The 20,213-nt window shown below is 62.1% G+C and overlaps 1 protein-coding gene across 2 annotated transcripts in view; it reads left to right on the top strand.

Moving 5' to 3' along the window:
* Positions 1–20,213, top strand: part of FLT4 (fms related receptor tyrosine kinase 4) — a 45,271-nt gene that overhangs the window by 12,816 nt on the left and 12,242 nt on the right. For both annotated transcript variants that reach the window (XM_032158903.2, XM_058440239.1), the window contains exons 2-24: positions 4,046–4,142; positions 5,307–5,551; positions 5,769–5,881; positions 6,002–6,164; positions 6,272–6,411; positions 6,713–6,881; positions 7,164–7,281; positions 9,910–10,064; positions 10,145–10,307; positions 12,117–12,243; positions 13,351–13,459; positions 14,259–14,621; positions 14,886–15,032; positions 15,131–15,262; positions 15,437–15,543; positions 15,801–15,936; positions 16,357–16,461; positions 16,761–16,874; positions 17,050–17,138; positions 17,222–17,372; positions 17,796–17,890; positions 18,299–18,421; positions 19,728–19,839. In XM_032158903.2, the coding sequence (XP_032014794.1) occupies positions 4,046–4,142; positions 5,307–5,551; positions 5,769–5,881; positions 6,002–6,164; positions 6,272–6,411; positions 6,713–6,881; positions 7,164–7,281; positions 9,910–10,064; positions 10,145–10,307; positions 12,117–12,243; positions 13,351–13,459; positions 14,259–14,621; positions 14,886–15,032; positions 15,131–15,262; positions 15,437–15,543; positions 15,801–15,936; positions 16,357–16,461; positions 16,761–16,874; positions 17,050–17,138; positions 17,222–17,372; positions 17,796–17,890; positions 18,299–18,421; positions 19,728–19,839 (3,273 nt within the window). The remainder of the gene's footprint in view (positions 1–4,045; positions 4,143–5,306; positions 5,552–5,768; positions 5,882–6,001; positions 6,165–6,271; positions 6,412–6,712; positions 6,882–7,163; positions 7,282–9,909; positions 10,065–10,144; positions 10,308–12,116; positions 12,244–13,350; positions 13,460–14,258; positions 14,622–14,885; positions 15,033–15,130; positions 15,263–15,436; positions 15,544–15,800; positions 15,937–16,356; positions 16,462–16,760; positions 16,875–17,049; positions 17,139–17,221; positions 17,373–17,795; positions 17,891–18,298; positions 18,422–19,727; positions 19,840–20,213) is intronic.

Below are 20,213 nucleotides of genomic sequence, written 5' to 3'. Positions count from 1 at the left end.
AGGATGTGGCTGCTGTGGAGTGAGAACAGGGGAAGCAGGGAGAGAGACGTAGAAGACAGGTGTTCTGGGATGGCGCAGTCTCTGGTGATGACCAGGTCCAGGATGCGCCCACAGAACTGAGTGATTCAGGAGGAGAAGAGGGGAGGACCGTGCAGGGGGGATCTCAGAGGGCAGGGTGCTGGTGAGTCAGCCCTGTGGATGGTGAAGTCATGGAGAAGGGCAGGAGCTGGGGTGCGGGGGGATGGTGAGCCAGGAGCTACGGTCAGCAGAGAATGAGGGGAAGTGACGGGGGGTGCAGCTGATGACAGCTTTAATGGGGAAGAGGGTGGTGCCGCCAAAGAGCGGGACCCTCAGAGGGACTGCTGTAGGGAGGGCAGATGGCTGCGAGGAGTTCAGGCATGTGGGGTGGAGAGCAGTAACCGCCTGGGGCAGTGGCGTGGCCAGAAAGCCAGGCTTCACATAAGGCAGGAAGGGACATTCGGAGTGGACAGTGAGGTCTACGGCAAAGTTTGCAGATCATACAGGACACAGTGGAAGGTTGGTAAAGGCAGAGGGGTCACTGGAATAAGTTATGGTATGTCATGAAAAAGCTGACATGTCATGAAAAAGCTTGCGTGGATGGGCAAAAGGGTTGGCAAGTGCGATGGATGGTCCTCAGCAGTGATGCAGGTGCTTCCTTTGGTGGTGCGGTGCCTCCAGGAGGAAGCTCCTACAGACTCCTCTCCCCATCCACCCTTCACCCATCCACTTACCTTTCACCCATCCACTCACTCTTCCACCCATCCACCCACTCTTCCACCCATCCATCCATTCATGCTTCCACCCACCCATCCATCTGTCCATCAGTTTACCCACCCATCCACCCAACTTCCATCCATCCATCCATCCGTCCGTCCATTCGTCCACCCACCCACTCACCCATCCATCCATCCATCCATCCATCCATCCATCCATCCATCCGTCCACCCACCCACCCTCCCATCCACCCATACTTCCATCCATCCATGCATCCATCCATCCATCCATCCATCCACCCACCCATCTGTCTGTCCACCCATCCGTCCATTTATTCATCTGGTGATTCATCATTCATATCATTCATCCATCCCGTTTCCATCCATCATCTATCCAACCATTCTTTTTTTTTTTTTTTTTTTTGAGACAGAGTTTCTCTCTGTTGCCCAGGCTGGAGTGCAGGGGCGAGATCTCCGCTCACTGCCAGCTCCGTCTCCTGGGTTCACGCCATTCTCCTGCCTCAGCCTCCCGAGTAGCTGGGACTACAGGCGCCCGCCACCACGCCCGGCTAATTTTTTGTATTTTTAGTAGAGATAGGGTTTCACTGTGTTAGCCAGGATGGTCTCAATCTCCTGACCTCGTGACCCACCCGCCTCGGCCTCCCAAAGTGCTGGGATTACAGGCATGAGCCACCACGCCCAGCCCATCCAACCTTTCTTATATCCACCCCTTGAATCTCCTTTGCACATCTCTGTCTTGGGCTTAGGAAGATGAATAAAATTGAGCCTCTGTTCAGATGTGATCATAAAACCACAGTTCAGTCTGATTGTGTTCTAGCAGGAGCTCAAGGAGGAGGAGGCTGATGCTGCCTGAGTGATGAGGATCTGAACTAGACCCTAAAGAGGGAGGCCCTCGGGAGGGAAAGAAGGAAGGAGGGATGTCCCAGGAAAAAGGACAAGTGTTCAAGACAGGAAAACAACAGGTGCTTTGGGAGGATGGGAGGAGGAGGTCCACGCCTCCTAGGAGAGGAAGCTGGGAGAGGCAGCGGCTGGAGGGCAGAGGCCCAGCCTACCTGGCTTTATCTTGGGAACAGAGGGGAGCCATCCGAGGACGCTGGGCTGACAGCTGCCACACGGTGGAGCTGGAAGGTGTGTGGTGGATGTGCACTCCTGAGAAGGGGGGCCACCAGCTCAACACTCCAGACCTCAGTGGGGGTGGGGGGTGTTCTCTCTCCTGCAGTCATGGGGCTGGGCAGGTGGACACTGGTCTCGAGCCTGGTCTCCTGACCTTCTAGGTCCACTGGGAGGGTAGAGTCTATTCATCCGGACAGGTCTAGCCGCACGCTCATCATCCCTCCTCTGTAGCTCTGAGGACAGACCACCACCCACTCCGGTGCCCACATACATGCCCAGCTGTCTTCCTGGCATGGACTTTCCACTACCTGGAAAAAAGTCACCCTCCTTCAAAACCCAGCTCAGAGGGATTCCTTCTCAGCCCCTCACCACCCAAGGGGAGCCTCCTCTCTGCAGGGATCCCCCAGCCCCTGGCCCAGACTCCTCTCATGGCAGCCCCAGGGGTGCAAGCTACGGGCTGCCAGTGCCTAGGCCCTGCTGCTGTGCCTGTGAAGGCTTGGCACCCCCAAGGGGAAGGGGCTGCAGAGCCCACAACCCCCTTCCACCTCGGGGCCCCAGGGGAGGGCTGGCAAAGCAAAGACTGGGTGGTAGTCCCAGCAGCAAACAGGCGAGGCGCTACCTTCTGAGGGTGGCTGGAGGGCCTCAGTGTCCCACTCTGTACAGTGGGTCTGGACGTGTGGTTTAAGGCCCTTCCTGCTCTGGACCCATAGTAAAGTGGTACCTGGAAGGGTTTGGCCAGGAGAGAGGGATAGAAGAAGGGAGAGGCCAGAGGTCATTGACCGGTGACTGTTGCCCGTGTGAGGCCGAAATGAGATCTAGGTGTGCAGCAGGCGCCGTCCTGGTGCCGCATCCTAGGGTGGCTTGGCGTCAAGGATTCCCTGCTCCACTGCGTCCCCGTTAGCTTCAGGGCGGGACCCCGGGGCCTCAGGGAGCTGTCCTCGGGAGGGCAGGAGAGCTAGACTACTGCTGCCTCAAACCCCAAGGGACCTGTCGGACTGGAGGGGCCTGGGGGCAGAAGAGTGGGCTGTGCCCTCAGGAGGACAGGGACCTGGGGGAGGGACAGGACGCAGCCCTGGGCCTCTGGCCATGCAGCCCTCCCTTCCTGTTGTCTCAGGATGGCCCCGGCAGGATGCATCTGCCAGAGTTCCAGACCCAGACCTCCCCTGGGGCCTGCTCCCACCCACACCAGGATCCCACCACATACACACTCACGTGTGTATACAGGCCAGCATGTCAGAGATACACAAACATGCATGCATGCTTGCACATACACAGGAAGCCACACACACCACTCAGACATAGGCACACACAGACTCACCCAGGCCTACAGTTACAGATGCCATGCAGGCACGTGTGTGCGCGCACACACACACACACACACACACACACGCCACCCCACGGGGAGGAGGGTGTGGGGGCAGCAGGGCTGAGTCCTGCAGGACAGAAGGCCCAGCCCGGCCAGCCTACAGTCTCTGGCTGAGGGTGGGTTTCAGCCAGATGAGGCAGGTTTATTTGTGTGTCTGAGAAAAGCCCTGTGAGAAGACCTGGGGGTGTCTAGGGAGGCCTGGGCAGGGAGAGCGCAGAGGAGGCTGGGGCAGCCGGCAGGGTCTGTGAGGGTGCCAGAAGCTGAGGGGCCAAAGGACACCTGTGAGGTGACACCACGTGGCCTGGGAGGGGGTGAGGCCCCTGGCAGAGAGCAGGCAGGAGGTTCCGAGGCCTGCGTGGTGCGGGGAGGACCTGGGATGTGCAGGCAGTGGGTGTAGGTCTGCAGTTCAGGAGGGAGGGCACCGGGGAGCAGCACTGCAGGGGCTGTGATGTGGAGGTGACACCCTCCAGCGCCCCTCGCCCGCTCCTTCATGCCAGCCGCTCAGCGCACCGGGGTCAGAGGTTGGGGTTCAGTCCAGGGGCGGTGTGTAGCTGAGGATGGCAGCTGTGGGGCAAGGCAGGGTGAGCCTGTGGGGGAGGTTCGTGGCTATCTTGGGGCCTGAGAGCTGGTGCTGCTCACGGCGCACACGGTGAGGCCAGGTGAGGCCAGGCCACGCGGTGCTGGCTGAGAACCTGAGCTGCTCCGGCCCTGCAGGGGGTCTGCTCTTGCGATGCAGAATGCCCAGCCGTGCCCCATCAACGTCGTGCCAAGTCACAGCCCAGCACCATGCTGACCCTGTCTCCCACCCCAGGCCTGGCGAGTGGCTACTCCATGACCCCCCCGACCTTGAACATCACGGAGGAGTCACACGTCATCGACACCGGTGACAGCCTGTCCATCTCCTGCAGGTACTGGGTCCCTCTCCCACTGGCAGGCCAGAGAGGCTGCACAAGCCCAAGGCAGGAGGTGGCGGCTGAGGGCCCAGATGGCAGCCCCCTCCCAGGGCAGAGTGGCCTTGGGGCTGTGTGGTCTCCCAGGCTGTGGGTGACTTCAGTCCTCCCCAGCCTCAACCACACACCCCCATCAGCATTTATTTATTTTTATTTTTTTGAGATGGAATCTCGCTCTGTCACCCAGGCAGGAGTGCAGTGGCGCGATCTCGGCTCACTGCAAGCTTCGCCTCCCACATTCATGCTATTCTCCTGCCTCAGCCTCCGGAGTAGCTGGGCGCCCGCCACCACACCCGGCTAGTTTTTTGTATTTTTAGTAGAGACAGGGTTTCGCCGTGTTAACCAGGATGGTCTTGATCTCCTGACCTCATGATCCACCCGCCTCGGCCTCCCAAAGTGCTGGGATTACAGGCGTGAGCCACCACGCCTGGCATTCTTTTTTTTTTTGAGACGGAGTCTTGCTCTGTCACCTAGGCTGGAGTGCAGTGGCGCGATCTCAGCTCACTGCAAGCTCTGCCTCCTGGGTTCACGCCACTCTCCTGCCTCAGCCTCCCAAGTAGCTGGGATTACGGGCACCCACCACCACACCTGGCTAATTTTTTTTTGTATTTTTAGTAGAGACGGGGTTTCATCGTGTTAGCCAGGATGGTCTCGATCTCCTGACTTCATGATCCACCTGCCTCGGCCTCCCAAAGTGCTGGGATTACAGGCATGAGCCACCGCGCCCGGCCCCCCCATCAGCATTTCATATGGGGCCTCATCACCCTGCACCCCACTCCTGACACCTCACGCTGACCCCAGGCCACCTCCCAGGTCATCTGCACCCACTCCCAGCCACCCTGGGAGCCACCCACTGGGGCCCCAGAGATGGTACCTCCCCACCTTCCCAGCTGTGATCCAAGGCCTGTGCTTGTCTGCAGGCCAGCCCTGGGAGCCCGGTAGAGGCCCGGGGGTCGGGGAGTGCCCTGCCCTGGGCATGGTCTGTAGTGTGTGTCCAAACCCTGGGCAGTTCCATGCTCTGGGTAAGACAAACCTGGTGAGGCTCAGCCTGAGGGAGGCTCCTCAGGGACAGTCCCCACGGGCTGCCCTGGGGCCCACCTGACCACTCCTGTCCTCTGCTAGGGGACAGCACCCCCTTGAGTGGGCCTGGCCAGGAGCTCAGGAGGCACCAGCCACTGGGGACAAGGACAGCGAGGACACGGGGGTGGTGCGAGACTGCGAGGGCACAGACGCCAGGCCCTACTGCAAGGTGTTGCTGCTGCGCGAGGTGCACGCCAACGACACAGGCAGCTACGTCTGCTACTACAAGTACATCAAGGCCCGCATCGAGGGCACCACCGCTGCCAGCTCCTACGTGTTCGTGAGAGGTGAGACTTGGAGGCAGGCCAGGCTGGGGCAGGGTCCCGGGCAGCTGGGGCCCACACCACCCCCAGCCTGTGGACCCTGGGCTGGCAGGAGGAGAGAACGGGGCCCTACCTGCTCCAGCGGGTGGCTGGTTCAGGACCAGCACCGCCCAGCCCCACGGAGCCCTCCCCCAGCCTGGCCGCCACATCCCGTCCCCAACGCCTTGCTCCCTCTCCACAGACTTTGAGCAGCCATTCATCAACAAGCCTGACACGCTCTTGGTCAACAGGAAGGACGCCATGTGGGTGCCCTGTCTGGTGTCCATCCCCGGCCTCAATGTCACGCTGCGCTCGGTACGGCCTCACCCCAACCCCAGCATCCGACCCTCCCATCCCATCCCTGGGAAAGGCGGACGCCCGTCTGGCCAGGAGCAAGGGGGCAGCTGGGCAATGATGGTGGCCTTGTCCCTCCAGCAAAGCTCGGTGCTGTGGCCAGACGGGCAGGAGGTGGTGTGGGACGACCGGCGGGGCATGCGGGTGTCCACGCCGCTGCTGCGCGACGCCCTGTACCTGCAGTGCGAGACCACCTGGGGGGACCAGGACTTCCTTTCCAACCCCTTCCTGGTGCACATCACAGGTAACAGGGCTGTGCCCCGTTCACAGTAACGGGACTGTCACTGCCTCGCTGGCCTCAGTGAGTGTCATCCTGTGAGGGCGTGGGAGTCACTGTGTGTGTGTCAACAGGCAACGAGCTCTATGACATCCAGCTGTTGCCCAGGAAGTCGCTGGAGCTGCTGGTAGGGGAGAAGCTGGTCCTGAACTGCACCGTGTGGGCTGAGTTCAACTCGGGTGTCACCTTTGACTGGGACTACCCGGGAAAGCAGGTGAGGTCAGCAGCCCTGCCACGCTGTCCTGTCCCCAGGAGTCCCTGTGACTGTTCAGCACACACTGGGCCTCCGTGTGGAGGATGTGTGGACCCAGGCCTGCCCCAGGGGCCCCGGTCTGATTGGCAAGTGTTCCACCCAAAGAAAACTCAGGGCCTGGGTCCAAGGCTTCTGGAGCCGCCGCTGGCCGGGCTGGGCGGTGTGTGCCTTTGGTGGGGTGCTCGGCTGGGTGCTGTGCCTTTGGTGGGGTAGCTGTGCAGGAGCCCACCTGCTGACGTGGGGCTTCCCTGGGTGCGGGCAGGCAGAGCGGGGTAAGTGGGTGCCTGAGCGCCGCTCCCAGCAGACCCACACGGAGCTCTCCAGCATCCTGACCATCCATAACATCAGCCAGCACGACCTGGGCCCGTATGTGTGTGAGGCCAACAACGGCGTCCAGCGATTTCGGGAGAGCACCGAGGTCATTGTGCACGGTATGGCCTGGGGTGGGTCAGATGCCATCAAGCCTGGGACACAAGGGTCTTTGTGCCATGTGGGCCTGGGCCCAGAGCTCACGGTGCACCTGAGCACTCAGGAGTCCAGCCAGAGGGAAGGGAGGGCCATGAGCGGAGGAGCTGCCCAGCTCCAGCTCCTGCACCGGGCGGCATGGCCAGCCCCAGTCTGCGGGTGTCCGGCTGCAGGGGCCATGGGGGGAGTCCCTGCCCAGTCCACGACGGGTCAGTCCTGGATTTACAGTGACTTCTCCTGTCTGGCAGAAAAGCCCTTCATCAGCGTCGAGTGGCTCAAGGGACCCATCCTGGAGGCCACGGCAGGAGACGAGCTGGTGAAGCTGCCCGTGAAGCTGGCAGCGTACCCCCCGCCCGAGTTCCAATGGTAACAGCCCTGGCTCCCCCCGACCCCGCCGCTACCCTTCCGAGCCCAGGGGCAAAACAGACCTCCCCGTCAGGACCCACACGCTGAGACCAGGCACGGCGGGGGCCTCTCTCAGGAGACGCCCCAAGGGGCCCGCCCATAATGCGATATTTCAGATGGAAGGTCTGTCTGTTCCTGCCACATGGTGCAAGGTTTCAGTACCAGCCTTCTGTTACATGTCGGTGTGGTATGCACAGCGAGGGGCTTTTCCTAACTGCCTCCTGACCGCTGGACCCCTCTCTGCCCTGCAGAATCTCCAGGGCCTGCCCTGCAGCAATGGCCTAGCATTCCCTATGCCTCCTTTTGCGAGGCTGCCTCTCCCAGGACCCTCCTGTCCAGATATTTGGAGATGCCACAGGGAATTGACAGATTGCCTGGCTGGGCCCGTGCTGCACGGCAGTAAGCGAGAGAGCTTCCAGGAGGCCGACAGGCTGCTGGAGTCCCCGCAGACCCCGGATCTGCAAGCTGAATGAGGCTACCCTGCAGCGTGCCGAGGCCCAGGGAAGGGATTCCTCAGGGGTGGCTCTGCCTCTGCTGGCTACTCCCTGCAGGCTCTGGGGGGGCATGGCACCCCTCGCAAACACATCCTCAGGCCGTCTGAGTCATCCACATGGCTCACCCATGGTCAGTCACACTTTGAGTCCCCATTGCACAGATGAGGAAGCAGAGGCCAGGAAAGGGTCTTCCTAACTGATGGCCAAGTCCCCAGGAGGGGTCTCTGCTCTGAGCTAGCCCAGGGGCCTCCTCCTCTTCAGCCTGAGCACCTCCCTCCTGGCAGGGCAACTTTTCCTGGAGCTGGGCAAGCAGAGGCCCAGGGTTTCCTCAGCCAGGGCTCCCTGCACTGGCTGGGGGCTCGTCTCTCCTGGGATGGAAGGTCCAGGGTATCCTGGCCCTGAGCCCAGTGTGACCCACTGAGGACAGACTTTGGTGTCCATCCAAGGCACCTGGTCAGTGCCAAGGCCCTTGGGGCAGAGTCCTGAAGGCACTGGCAGATCCTGGAACCTCACTCACAGCTCCTGGAGACCCCTGGGCCCTGTCCCCTGCCCTCCAAGGCCACCATTACTGAGCCTGCTCTGGGCAGGTGGCAGCTCTGTTGCGTCCAGGGTCCACCCAGTCCTCAGGCAGCTGCCTCTGAGAACAGCTTTCCACTGGCTCACTCCTGCCACATCTGGCCATCTTCCTATGGCAGCCACCCACCCTTCCTACGGTGCCCGCCCTTCCTATGGCACCATCACATGATGATGGCGAGCACTGACTGGGTGGATGGTCCAGCAAACATGCAGATGGGCTGGTCTGAAGCAGATGGCTTCTGAAGCACCTGTAGTGTGTCCAGCACGCTGCTGGCACTGGCTGGGTTAAACCTCATGACAGCTGCCAGGTGCATGTCACCTCCTCCACTGAGGCAATGAAGGGGTCTCAGATCCGGCAGGTGGCTGACTCAGGACCAGAGCCATGCAGACAGCACCACCTCAGGTCCGCCCCTGCCCTGCCCTGCCTCGCCTCACTCTGTGACCCCAGGCCAGGGAGCAACCCTCCGGGTCCCTGCTGTGGTGTCCCAGGTGAGAATGGGCTCCTGCATCCCCTTCTCTGTTGGTCTCTACCCGACGGCTGTGCCTCTCCCTGGCCACACTGCAGTGTCTCTCTGGCCTAACACCCAGCACCAGGGGCAGGCACCTGTCTGAAGGAGGAGCATCTCCATACAGAGTCCAGGCCACAGAGACAGGTGCCTGCAGGGGCCCCAGCACACCCTCTGGGGCTGAGGCATCTGCTTCCTCACGTGTGTGGCAGACATGCAGGGAGCTGGTCACAACTCTGCAGGAGGCAGCCCTGCCCTCGTGGGGCTCCCAGCCCGGGGGCAAGATGGGCAGTCAACAGACACAGCAAGGCAGGGGCAGGCCACAGCATAGGACAGTCAGGAAGGCTGCACACCCCCACCCAAATGAAGGAGGCAGGGAGCCCTGCAGGTTCCTGGCTACAGAAATGAGTGTCCCAGCGAGGCGGGCAGTGAGAGCCAGGCCTTGGGGCGGGGTGTGGGCAGCAAGAAGCCCACATGTCTGGAGGGGCCATGCACATGTCAAGGAGCTAGACTGTGCTCGCAGGGACTGCATCTCCACTGCTCCAGATGTCTGTAAGAAAGAGGACAGGGTCTCCAGGCCATGCCCAGCTGGGCGGAGGAGCCAGGTGTACGGGACCCTCTTGGGCTGGGCTGGGCAAGCCTGGCGGAAGAAGGCTGTCTGCAGCCACAGGCGGGGAGAGAGAAGGCGGCTGCCCCAGCAGTGACATGGTCATCTCGCTACTTGTGGAGAGATCACAGAGGCTTTGGGGCAAGGCAGGAGGTGCCACTGCGGACCTCAGTGACCGATGCCCCTTAACCGGCCTCCTGACACGGTCGTCACACCTGGCAGATACGGCCTGGAGACCATCTGCAGGGACTTAGACCGTCCCCTCACAGACCAGTGTCCCCCGCCCTACCCTGCACTGCTGCCAGCCCCTCCCTCCTCCGAACAGTGTATTTGGGGTGGGGGTGCCAGCATGAGGTTGGGGCTGAGGTGGGATCTGTATGGGCCCTGACCTCCCTTCCCTGGCCAGGTACAAGGACGGAAAGGCGCTGTCCGGGCGCCACAGTCCACATGCGCTGGTGCTCAAGGAGGTGACGGAGGCCAGCACGGGCATCTACACCCTCGCCTTGTGGAACTCCGCTGCTGGCCTGAGGCGCAACATCAGCCTAGAGCTGGTGGTGAATGGTAGGCCAGGGACGGGAGAGCGCACGGGTGGGCAGCGTGGCATTGGAGGCCAGCTGACCGGCCATCTGCTGTGCCCACAGTGCCCCCCCAGATACATGAGAAGGAGGCCTCCTCCCCCAGCATCTATTCGCGTCACAGCCGCCAGGCCCTCACCTGCACGGCCTACGGGGTGCCCCTGCCTCTCAGCATCCAGTGGCACTGGCGGCCCTGGACACCCTGCAAGATGTTTGCCCAGCGTAGTCTGTGAGTACAGCTCCAGCCTCAGGTCCCCTGCACAGCCACGGCCCCCAGCCTCAGCCACGAGGAACCCCTTTACAGCACTCCTCACCGCCCAGGCCTTCCCTGTACCCTTCCCAGGGCCCTGCTCTGAACTTGAACCTTACCTTCAGCTATAGCCAATCCCTGGCTTCACCTCGCCTGAGTGAGGCTCAGAGCCTCCCTTGCACCCATCCTCCACCAGCTGGCCAAGCTGGACACAGGATGGGTCCGGCCCCCGCCCACCTCCCTCAAGAGCGAAGACCTCTGGACACGTAATTGCATCATCTGGAGGGAGAAAGAAGCACGTGCCTCTGAGCACCCAGCAGGACACCTCCAGCGGGGCGGGGACCTGGGAGGGTGTTACCTGAGCCCCTGGGATGGTTGCACTGAGCCCCACGGCACACCATGTGTGCTCATGGGCCTCAGCTCATCTGTGCAGCACTCACATCACCCCCTTATAGACAGGGAAACGGTCAGAGAAGGGAGGCGGCTTTCCCAGGGGCACAGCTGTAAGCAACAGGACCCACTCACCTGCTGAGCCATGCTCCCCTCCACTGAGCGGGATGCCAGCAGGACAGATGGGCTTTGCAGGACATTTAGACAAGCGGGGTGAGAGGAGGATGCCCAGGTGGGCACGGCTTGAAGGCACTAGAGAGCCAGCGAAGGGTGTTGAGAAGTGGAGACATGGCTCAGGTTTGCCTTTTAGCAAGAGATCCTAGTGTCAAACTGGGGCGGGATGGGAGCTGGGAACCTAGATGGGAGATGAGGGCAGACCACTGTGGCTCATGTGGTCAGTGGGGGAGGCTCAGTAGGGGTGGCCTGAGCCGGCCCCAAATGTCCAAGGTTCATAGGTATTCTAGATCATGTGGCCTGCAGCTCACTGCCAGCACCTCCAAATGTCCTTCCTTCTGGGTGTGCCACCTCTATGCTCTGTGCCAAGTGATGGAGCCCTTCGGGGGGCCACCGCTCGGCTCCTCCACAGGGGCAGATATGAGCCTCCCTTGGGGCCCTGAGATCACCCCCCCAATCCTGGCAGAAGGCCAAGGTTGCTGGGGATGCACACCCAGCCCAGAGGGAGGCCACAGCTCCTAAAGCAGGAGAGAGGAAGGGGGTGGGCAGAGATGCCTCCTGGGGCAGAATGGGACTGTGCTGCCCCTGCAGCCATGTGGGCAGATCCCAGGTGGCCTCTGCAGGAAGGGGCACAGAGAAGCGGGACAGAGTGCACATGTGCCTGAGGGACAGTGGGCACATGAAGGTGGTGTTGGCAGCCTGTGTAGGACAGGTTGCCGGGTCCTGAGCCTGAAGGGTGGGAGACAGAGCTCCAGAAACAGGCCGGGCTGGGTGGCTCATGCCTGTAATCCCAGCACTTCAGGATGCCAAGGCAGGCAAATCACCTGAGGTCAGGAGTTCGAGACCAGCTGACCAACATGGAGAAACCCCGACTCTACTGAAAATACAAAAAAACTAGCCGGGCGTGGTAGCACATGCCTATAATCCCAGCTACGTGGGAGGCTGAGGCAGGAGAATCGCTGGAACCCAGGAGGTGGAGGTTTCAGTGAGCCGAGATCGTGCCATTGCAGTCCAGCCTGGGCAACAAGAGTGAAACTCTGTCTCAAAAAAAAAGAAAGAAACAAAGTCCCCTTCCCATCTCCCTCACCCAGGCCTGAGGGCCAGCCTCGCCCACCACCCCATATGAGAAGGTGACTGGGTATGACAAGGGCTTGACCCCGTCCCCCACGTGGGCCCTTCCTGCCTGTATCCCTGACCTGCCCTTGCCTCTTCTGGTCCTGGCAGCCGGCGGCGGCCGCAGCGAGACCTCATGCCACAGTGCCGCGACTGGAGGGCGGTGACCACGCAGGACGCCGTGAACCCCATCGAGAGCCTGGACACCTGGACCGAGTTTGTGGAGGGAAAGAATAAGGTACAGGCCAGCCATGCTGCTGAGTGCCCAGGGAGAAGGAGAAGGAAGGAGAGAGAGGTCACTACTGCCATGTGCTTTCCACCTGGCTTCCAGAGTGCTGGGCAGAGCAGCCGAGAGCCGGTGACCTTCCTGCAGTCTGTAGGCCTCGGCCACCCTGTCTGCAGAAAGGTCAGAGGGCCAACCTCCGGCTTTGTGATGGAGGGCGGACCTCTGGCGGCTTCCCAGACAAGGAAGCTGAGATGCAAGGCCACCTGGCCAGGCCATGAGCCCCTGAGGCCCACAGGCCCCAGGGCCAGGAGGGGACAGGGCTGGCGGCTGACCAGGTCTGCACAGAGGGCTGCTGAGCCTCTGGCGCAGCCTGGGGGCAACGCCGAGAAGGGGGTACTGAACAAAGGCACCTACTTCCTCCAGTCACTTCCTGTTTTCCTACACACCTCCAGAGCCTCTTCCTGTTCCAGTCCTGGACAGGAAGTGCCCGGCTGGGGGTGGGGTGGGGGTGGGGGTCTTTGGATGGTAGGCAGGGCCTGTGGCCCTCTCTCCTCCCCTGTGTCTCAGACTTCCTACTCCCTGAGGCCTCGGTCCTTCTGGGAGCCATCCCCACCCCTCTCAATAACCCTGGACCTAAGGATTGCTGCTGAGGACAGTCCTGGGCTGACGAGGCCATCTCACGAGGATCTCAGCAAGCAGCGACTGGATTGGGCCCGACCCCATCCAGAAGTGACTGGCCTTTGCTGTGACCCAGCCTGAATTCTCACCCTGGCTTGGACTGACCCTGGTGCCCCCTCAGCATAGCCACAGACTGGGGCCCAGTCACGGCCAGAGGTCTCTCTGGTCCTGCCGAAGGCTGCTCTCTGACGTCACCGCAGCCTAGGCCAGCAGTCCATACACTGTCCCTTGACTTTTCTGGGCAGCTGCCTCTCTCTGCTGCCCAGGGGCCTTCTCTTCCCTGCCTCACCATCCCCGGTCCTGTGAATTTTGGTCTTCCCCAGCCCAAAGCCTAGTTTCCCCCATGACTGTGGTGGGCACGGCGACCTCCTTGCAGAAAGGGAGGGCCCAGGTTGGGAGAACTTGGGCAGGAAACGGATCCTTGTGCCTGTGCTCTCCCAGACTGTGAGCAAGCTGGTGATCCAGAATGCCAACGTGTCTGCCATGTACAAGTGTGTGGTCTCCAACAAGGTGGGCCAGGATGAGCGGCTCATCTACTTCTATGTGACCAGTGAGTGACCAGACCAGGGCGGGCAGGCCTGGGTACAGGGTCACAAGGGGCAGGTTTGGGCTCATTGAGTTTCTGGGGTCCGTGGAACACCCAGGAGAGAGATCCAAGGCCTACCAGTTGTAGACAGGAAAAATAGATTTGAGGGTCACCAGCATAGGGCCTGGGTGCTGGCGCACTGGGATGGAATGGCATCCTCTGTCCCCAACCCTGGGGCTCCTCCCTCAAGGATGCTCTTGGCTCACTGCAGCTCCTCCTAGCTATACCCACTCCCACCCTCCCCTTCCCAAGCCCTGAGACCTTGTGACTCATGAATTTTGCTCTGGGGAGAAAGTCTGTGGTTTACTCAGATTTTCAAACGTGCTAGTGACCTTAGGAGAGCTGAGCCCAGGAGCAGACGTCACTGGGTCCCAGAATGTAGATCAGGGCACCAGCAGAGAGATGGAGCCCAAAAGAACACCTGGGGGCTGGGGAGGCCACAGGAGCCTGACCAGAAGTGACCAGAGAGACAAGAGGAAGTGGGCGCACGGCACTGGGAAAAGCCAGGGAAGACATTGTTTCAGGCTGAGCGTGGGGTGGGATGTGGCAAGCTTCGAGAGAGAATGAGGACTCAAGTCCCACTGAGTGGTGTCAAGGAACTGATGACCTGGGCTTTGGGTGGGGCGGGGGGTGGGGGGCAAGCAGTCCAGCTGGGGCTCCTCGGGGAGAGAGGGAGGGAGGCAGGAGGAGACCCCGGGGCGGCAGGTGGATGGGTGAGCAAACTCCCAGGGCAGTGCCACAGGGCTTCTTCCTCCCTCCACAGCCATCCCCGACGGCTTCAGCATCGAATCCAAGCCATCCGAGGAGCTACTCGAGGGCCAGCCTGTGCGCCTGAGCTGCCAAGCCGACAGCTACAAGTACGAGCATCTGCGCTGGTACCGCCTCAACCTGTCCACGCTGCACGATGCGCACGGGAACCCGCTGCTGCTCGACTGCAAGAACGTGCATCTGTTCGCCACCCCTCTGGCCGCCAGCCTGGAGGAGGTGGCGCCTGGGGCCCGCCACGCCACGCTCAGCCTGAGTATCCCCCGCGTCGCGCCCGAGCACGAGGGCCACTATGTGTGCGAAGTGCAAGACCGGCGCAGCCATGACAAGCACTGCCACAAGAAGTACCTGTCGGTGCAGGGTGAGGCTGGCCGCGGGGAGGGCGGGGACGCGCTCTCTTCTGGCAGTAGCTGCCTCTGCCTTTGCCCCGGCGTGGCTCGCCCCTGGGAGGTCTGTTGACAGCCCTGGCCTGCAGGAGCGCCCCCTCCTGACTATCCGCCTCCCGCCCGGCGCACAACCCCTAAGTCCAGCTTCCAGGGATCCTTTTCTACCTCTGCTCCCAGCCCAAAGAGGGTCCTCCTGCTAAGTGCAGCTCCACTTAGCTCTCTCTCGACCCCTGCCCCAGCCCTGGAAGCCCCTCGGCTCAGGCAGAACTTGACCGACCTCCTGGTGAACGTGAGCGACTCGCTGGAGATGCAGTGCTTGGTGGCCGGAGCGCACGCGCCCAGCATCGTGTGGTACAAAGACGAGAGGCTGCTGGAGGAAAAGTCTGGTAGGGAGAGTGGCCCGGGCAAAGGGCAGGTCCGGAGGCCCGCGAAGCCAACGATCCCAAACCCAGGTGGACCCGCACCTCCACCCCACCCCCTGCAGGAGTCGACTTGGCGGACTCCAACCAGAAGCTGAGCATCCAGCGCGTGCGCGAGGAGGATGCGGGACGCTATCTGTGCAGCGTGTGCAACGCCAAGGGCTGTGTCAACTCCTCTGCCAGCGTGGCCGTGGAAGGTCTGGCGTCAGCCTGCACCCCTCAACTCCCTTCCCGCCCCCAATTAACGCTTGTGGCCACCACGGGCAAGCCGTGCCCACCAGAAGGGGCGCTGCCAGCAGGTGCACGCTCTTACACACACACACACACACACACACACACACACACACGCCGGCCCCTTTCTTCCCACGCAGGCTCCGAGGATAAGGGCAGCATGGAGATCGTCATCCTTGTCGGTACTGGCGTCATCGCTGTCTTCTTCTGGGTCCTCCTCCTCCTCATCTTCTGTAACATGAGGAGGGTGAGTATCCCTCCCCGCTCCTGACGGAGTCTCTCTCAGGCCTTGCCCACCCTGGCCACCCTTAAGATAAAGAAGAAGGTGCCCGCCCTAGTTCACCTGGCAGCCTTGTCTCCTGGGAAGCCTCCCAGCCCTTCACGCTGGGCTCCAACCCCGCAGAGGTTGTCTATCTTTTTTTCTGTCCTCTCCTTGACTGAGAGCCCCGCAGGAAGTGGCCAAACCAGTGAGCTGTCCCACTCCTCCCTGTCCTGTCCCCGCAGCCGGCTCACGCAGACATCAAGACGGGCTACCTGTCCATCATCGTGGACCCCGAGGAGGTGCCCCTGGAGGAGCAGTGCGAATACCTGTCCTACGACGCCAGCCAGTGGGAATTCCCCCGAGAGCGGCTGCACCTGGGTGAGGCCAGCCCAACCCACACCTCCTGCCCGACCCACCTGCTGCAGGCTGGAGTGCCTGAATCCCTCCATTCTCAAAACTTGTACCAGGAAGGTCCGCCTGGCCTGACCTGTCCCTCTGGGCGTGGGTACCTAGAACCTTAGCCAGGGTTCCCAGTTCCCAGGCTCCCTGAGGTCACCTGCTGCCACCCTGAGCAGGGTGTATCTGTCACACCTACCCGGGAGGATGCGCGGCTTCCTGTCCACCTCTCCCTCTCTTCCCGCGATGGCTCCCAGGCTCTTCCTGTTTGGCAGAGAGGCGCCCCACGTTCCTCCTGCTGCCGGGCCTGTCCTGGACCTCCGGACGGGGCTCCCCTGCTGCCCACCTGTCTCCACCCTCACCCCATCCAGCTCACCTGCAACTGGCTCCCTGCCCCGACAGGGAGAGTGCTCGGCTACGGCGCCTTTGGGAAGGTGGTGGAAGCCTCCGCTTTCGGCATCAACAAGGGCAGCAGCTGTGACACCGTGGCCGTGAAAATGCTGAAAGGTGTGGGGTCAGCGGGCGGAAGGGGCAGCCTAGCTGGTGAGGAGCAGCAGCTCTGGGCGGGCCGGTGGGACGGCAACTCAGGAGGGGAAACTGAGGCTGGAAGCCAGTCTCATCCAAGATTCTACAGGGAGGCTGCGGGAGTCAGAGCAAAGGTACCACCTGAACCCCTGCCTCAGTGGGGCCAGCAGGGTGCCCCTCCCCCTCCCAAAAGCGCTGGCTGTGCCTTAGCTAAGCAGCCAGTGGCGGGGAAGGGGGACGTACCGGGATTGGGGCCGGTGTGAGGCCTCTGTCCCCTCCAGAGGGCGCCACAGCCAGCGAGCACCGCGCGCTGATGTCGGAGCTCAAGATCCTAATTCACATCGGTAACCACCTCAACGTGGTCAACCTCCTGGGGGCGTGCACCAAGCCGAAGGGTACGGAGCGGGGCGGCCCTCTGGGACGGCGAGACCCTGGGCGCAGGGCGCTGCGGGCGGGAGGGGCTGCAGGGCCCGGGCTGGGAGGCCCCCGGGGGCGCGGGTGCAAATGCGGAGCGCGCCCGCAGCGCGTCCTGGGTTCCGAACGCACGGCCGCTGCCCGGTCCCGCCGCAGGCCCCCTCATGGTGATCGTGGAGTACTGCAAGTACGGCAACCTCTCCAACTTCCTGCGCGCCAAGCGGGAGACCTTCAGCCCCTATGCAGTGAGTGCGCGGGCGGCGGGGGAATGGAGGCGCCTCTGCGGTGGACGACTGGGCGCCCTCGAACCAGCTTCGTGCATCCGCAGGAGAAGTCTCCCGAGCAGCGCGGACGCTTCCGCGCCATGGTGGAGCTCGCCAGGCTGGATCGGAAGAGGCCAGGAAGCAGCGACAGGGTCCTCTTCGCACGGTTCTCGAAGAACGAGGGCGGGGCGAGGCGGGCTTCTCCAGACCAAGAAGGTTAGAGCCTGGCTTCTTCCCCTTTCCTAGTGCCTGACGGGCCCGGTTATATCCCATGATCATAAGGGTAACCCAGCCTGGGGCCCTCAGCGGGGACTTTCATGGGAGAGTGTGGAATGGGCTCTGCCTTAGGAAGGGAAGACACCTCGGGGACAATTTTCACACAGATGTTTTACGATTGACTGGGTCATACAGGCTGAATAGGAAATTGCCCTGCAGACAAGGCAGGCAGTCGAGGGCCAAGCAGCAGGTGCCCAGCCCCCACAGAGCAACAGCATTTACTGCTCTGGGAGTAGGACGTGGGTGTCCCAGAGGCTGAGGGGCAGGAGGGGGGCTGACGTGCTTGTTAGCTGTTCCCTGGGGCTGGGTAGATGGAGGCCGCGGAGGAGGCGCCTCCTGAACCCACCTCGCTCCGCCATGCAGCTGAGGACCTGTGGCTGAGCCCGCTGACCATGGAAGCCCTTGTCTGCTACAGCTTCCAGGTGGCCAGAGGGATGGAGTTCCTGGCTTCCCGAAAGGTGAGCTTCCCCTGAAGGCCCTTCGGACGGGAAAAGGGTGCCTCCCCACCAGTCGCCAAACAGTGCCTGGTTCTGGCTGAACCCTGCAATGACTCTGTGGGCCATTAGTGTCTCTCCCACTTTGCAGAGGAGGAAACTGCCCAAAGCATGGAGTTGACCTCGCAAGGTCTCTCGGCTGGTCAGCAGCAGAGTCTGACTCCACAACTTTCCCTGCTGCCCCCACAATTCCACAAGCTCTCTCCATGATGAGTCCTGGAGATGGATAGAAATCCTTCCCCAGAAGAGCACAGTTCATTCAGGCAGGGCATCCCCATGGTCCCCACTGCTTGGGCACCCTGGAGTTTCGGGTGTGGGTATTACCCCAGGGGCCTGCACTGACAGCCCCCCTTCCGCCTCCCTGCACCCCAGTGCATCCACAGAGACCTGGCTGCTCGGAACATTCTGCTGTCAGAAAGCGACGTGGTGAAGATCTGTGACTTCGGCCTTGCTCGGGACATCTACAAAGACCCTGACTACGTGCGCAAGGGCAGTGTGAGTGCAGGTCCCTGAGGAGAGGGAATGTGGGGCGGGACAGGTGAAGGGGTGGGACCACAGACTGCCCGTCCAGGAGAGGGAGGGCTGGCACAGGGTGAGGTGAGCTCCTTGGTTGGCCGGCCACGTGCCCAGCTGCTGGTGGACTCCCTGCCCCCAGGGGACCCTAGCGACCACCCCCCAACTTAGGCATCTTGGGGCAAGGAAGTGGAGATGAGAGTTGACCAGCGGGGCCCAGTGCTCTGAAAGGAAGTGGATTTCGGAAGTGGAGACGGGAGTTGATGGGCGGGGCCCCAGTGCTCCCAAAGGAAGTGGAGGCGGGAGTTGACTGGCAGGGCCCAGTGCTCCGATTGGAGCTTGTTCCGATTGGAGCTTGTCTTTGCCCAGTGCCTTGGTCCATCTGGTGGGCCCTGACTCCCAGGGCCTGCCCTGTGGGGCCTGAGTGTGCACAGCATTGTGTGGCGTCTGTCCTGGAGATGGACCAGCTTGGTGCAGTATGTGGAACTCAGGAGGCGGAGTGTGTCTCGTGAGTGGAGCTCAGGCAGGGCAGCAGGTGCCTGGATGAGCCTCCAAGGCTGGTCAGGGCTCTGCCCTTGGGGGAGGAAGAGTGTCAGAGGGAGGGGGAGGAGCAGGATGGGCCCAGGGCCTGGGCTTGGTGAGCCATCCAGCCCAGCATGGCGCTGGTTGGAGGGAAGTGTCAGGTCGTCTGCAGTTACAAAAACCTCCCTGATGCCGTAAGCTGGGAAGAGAGGGGAGTAGGGGTGCTGAGGTGGAGGTAGAGGCCTGTCCAGAAGGGCCCTGGCCCTCAGGGCTCGCAGGTAGAGACCATGAGAGGGAGAGAGACAGCCAGTGGTGGAGATACCTCAAGGAGCCCAGGAGGAGGGCGTCAGGAGTGATGGCCCGGCTTCTAGGGTGGGGACAGTGAGTGGATAGAGCGTGCTTGTCAGGGGAGATGGTGAGTGTGCAGGGGTGCGTTTCATCAGGAGGCTGGGCTGGAGGTCTAGGGCTGGAGGAAGGCATGCAGTCTCCCCTGATACCCCTCGCCAGAGAGCTCGATGGGAGAGAGGGGCCCAGACAGACCCAGGAGAACAGCAGCAGGGAGCTACCTTCAACCCAGGCAGAGGCCCTGTTAGGGGGTGTCAGAGCGCCTGGCCTCAGCCCTCTCCCCATCCACTGCGGGACACGCCTCCCTCGGTCTCCCCATCCACCGCGGGACACGCTTCCCTGGGTCTCCCCATCCACCGCGGGACACGCTTCCCTGGGTCTCCCCATCCACCGCGGGACACGCTTCCCTCTGTCTCCCCAGGCCCGGCTGCCCCTGAAGTGGATGGCCCCTGAAAGCATCTTCGACAAGGTGTACACCACGCAGAGTGACGTGTGGTCCTTTGGGGTGCTTCTCTGGGAGATCTTCTCTCTGGGTGAGTGCAGGATGGGGTGCCAGTGAGGAGAGGAGGCGAGGTCACCGGCGGCAGGTTACACGACCGGCCCTGCTGGAGTAAGGGACTGGGCACCTGGAGGTGTGTGCCAGGTCGTTCTGAAGAAGGTGGTTTGTGGACCACCAAGGGCCCCCGACCTCTCCCCAGCCTGGCCCAGCCTCCGAGAGGACTTTGCCTCCAACGTGGGCCACCCTCTGTGGGGTGCACGTTGAAGCCTGGGCCAGGACTGAGCCTCTTCACATGGCAGCCCCAGAGGGAGCTCAGTGCCCTGTGAGCGGACGTGCCTACTACAAGAGCTCCGTGTGGGAACTCAGGCCCCACTGCGAGCATGATGAAGTCTCCAGGCCAGGGTAGGG

This window comes from Hylobates moloch, unplaced genomic scaffold (genome assembly GCF_009828535.3).
Source record: "Hylobates moloch isolate HMO894 unplaced genomic scaffold, HMol_V3 SCAFFOLD_6, whole genome shotgun sequence".
Taxonomy (NCBI): Eukaryota; Metazoa; Chordata; class Mammalia; order Primates; family Hylobatidae; genus Hylobates; species Hylobates moloch.
The sequence above is the reverse complement of the archived record's forward strand: the minus strand, read 5'-3'. Positions and strand labels throughout refer to the sequence as shown.